This window comes from Macrobrachium rosenbergii, chromosome 31 (genome assembly GCF_040412425.1).
Source record: "Macrobrachium rosenbergii isolate ZJJX-2024 chromosome 31, ASM4041242v1, whole genome shotgun sequence".
In the NCBI taxonomy this organism is placed as follows: domain Eukaryota; kingdom Metazoa; phylum Arthropoda; class Malacostraca; order Decapoda; family Palaemonidae; genus Macrobrachium; species Macrobrachium rosenbergii.
Genome location: NC_089771.1, coordinates 13,485,384 through 13,487,883, shown reverse-complemented (window position 1 = coordinate 13,487,883; position 2,500 = coordinate 13,485,384). Strand labels below are relative to the sequence as shown.

The window sequence follows — 2,500 nt, the reverse complement described above, 5'->3', positions numbered from 1 at the left end:
TATCAATGCAAAGCACTGTTTACTTATGTCATAGTTTTTGTCATTATATTTCTCTGGTTACGACAGATACAAACTGTCAGAAGTATATTGTGATATTTACTTAATTTCCAGTGATTTCTACATACAATGTGAACATACAGTAGTGTATTCCATAATATATTTATGAACCGTTGCATTATTTACATCCTTCATTGTATATGTTTTTATTGTATGAAAAACAGGAATTTTTATATGCTTCTCAGAGTCTCAATGTAATACTTATTTTTAATTTTGTTCTATAAAATAGTCCATATATTTACACATACACACACAAATACACACACACACACACACACACACATGTATATATATATATATATATATATATATATAATATATATATATATATATATATATATATGTTATATATATATATATATATTTGTATTTATATATATACTGTCCGTCTGTATGTATCTGCATGAGGTTCAAGTATTATGGCCTTAATATATAATCCAATCCTTCATAAAACAAATTTTCATCTACTATGAAATCTTTTCTTTTTCACTAAGGTCATTCAAAGCAACAAACAAGATATAGTGTGAGGAATGGAATTTATTTCAGATATAAACCAGCAAATTACAATCATACAGTATGTCAACAAACAACTGCACTGAGTCTTAGGATTTCCTAGTTTGTAAACAATCTAAACAAGATATAAGTTTTTAGCATAATTTAAATAATGGTTTTATTTAATCATCAAATATTCTTTTCATTATTAATTCATATTTGTTTGATTATGCTTCCCAGAATATGACATTATTATTCTAGAAATGATTTTTAGTCAAGGACTCTTAATTTCTTGTTAAAGAAATAAATGAAAATATATTTATTGGAAACGAGTTCGTAATATGACTTATAAATAAAATGTATGAAAGTCTTTTGTGACAACTAAAAACCAAAAATAATAAATTATGATAATATTCTGTAAACAATTAGTGTAATAATTTTAATCAAGATGGTTCAAAATTGGTTATAATTTTTCTGAGTCATTTTAAATTCAGTCAGTCTTAAAGTTAAGCAATGATATTGGTAAAGCAACACTTTTATAGTTGATGGTCAAGAAAAATCTAAAATAAGATACAAGAAGAAATTAATGTGAATTTTTTTTTGTCCAGTTTTGTAAACTAAATTATTTATGACAAATAACATAAGGAATAAGCTCAAACTATCTGTTGATACACACATCCTCTTCTGATATCAATATCCCTCCTGTTTTACTCCCCATCCCCACCTCTTATCTCATCATCCTCTCCTTCCTGAGCACTGAATTTTCTTCGTTCTGATAATCTGTGTCATTTCCTCAACGTTTTATTGCATGGCCTATTATAAAAAAATTCACAAAGGAACAAGCAGTTTTAACACAGCTGTCACACCTAATCCTATAGACATGGATTGAAACAGTGTATCAGGCACTTGGTGCAGAAGATCCTCTATTTATATTCAAAGGAGTTGATTCGTTGAGTCTGGAATATGTCTTCCAAACTTTCTAAAAAAGAAAGGAATTGGAAAGCGTTTCGCTCAACTGTATATAAACACTTTGCCTGTCGCTGTATTACAAAAACACTCACTTATAAAAAGGTTTTCAGTAATTATCATGTCTATCACTCCCGTATTTTTTTATAAGGTGTCGGATATTTATTATGTCTAGTCTGAATATCCTTGTTGTCTTCATGTGGTATTTTTCATTAAAATCTTTTGGGAAATGTCAAACAATTCATTTATTTGTTCGCACACTTTATACAGTAGCATGCGTGAGTCCACAACATTTCAGGAAATGCAAAGCTTCCATTTGTATTTTTAAATGAAAGCACATACATGTACTCAGTCATGCAACCATGGATGCTTAAAAAAAAAATATTCGACATATGCGAAAAGAAGCAGCCTTTTCTTAAGGAAAATACACGTACCCACGTACAAATACTCCACGTGCCTATACATGTAAGTATAAATACCCCTTACATATCCATGTGTACGGAAATATATATATTATGTATAAATATACACACACGAAAACTGACATCCACTCCTATACATTTAGGAAAAAAAGCACCATGACAAGTTCTCGTCCCAAATCAACTTCCGAGTCTTCACAAGTCACTCGAAATCCAGTTGGTGGTGTCATTCGTCAACGACTTTAGCCGTCTGTCGTGTCCAGCGCTCAAGAATTCTCGCGAGAAGAAGAGTTTCCATCTGGGAAAAAAAGTCTCCGGGATTAACTCGCTGATCTCACGGGGAACAGAATCTTTCCATTTCAAATTCCCCTCAGGGAACTCCGGTGTTGAAATTCCAACTTGGGGGAACTTCTCAGCAATGCTCATAGTCCGAGGGATGATCACATCAGCGCGCTAGGCTCCAGCAAATTAGGAATAGCCCGCCTGCCGCTAAGTGTATCAAGGGTACGTCGAATAGGGACGGTCTGTTGTTTTCCAGTACGCTGTGCAGGAATAGCGCGCATGCG

At 32.2% G+C, this 2,500-nt stretch overlaps 1 protein-coding gene across 2 annotated transcripts in view; it reads right to left on the bottom strand.

The window, feature by feature from the left end:
- Positions 1-576: 576 nt before the first annotated feature.
- Positions 577-2,500, bottom strand: part of LOC136855368 (zwei Ig domain protein zig-8-like) — a 39,744-nt gene continuing 37,820 nt past the window's right edge. Inside the window, exon 8 of one of the 2 annotated variants that reach the window (XM_067132287.1) lies at positions 577-2,500. This exon is cut by the window's right edge and continues 148 nt beyond it. In XM_067132287.1, coding sequence (XP_066988388.1) covers positions 2,380-2,500 — 121 coding nt within the window. In that variant the 3' untranslated portion in view covers positions 577-2,379. The other variant, XM_067132288.1, reaches the window with a different exon arrangement.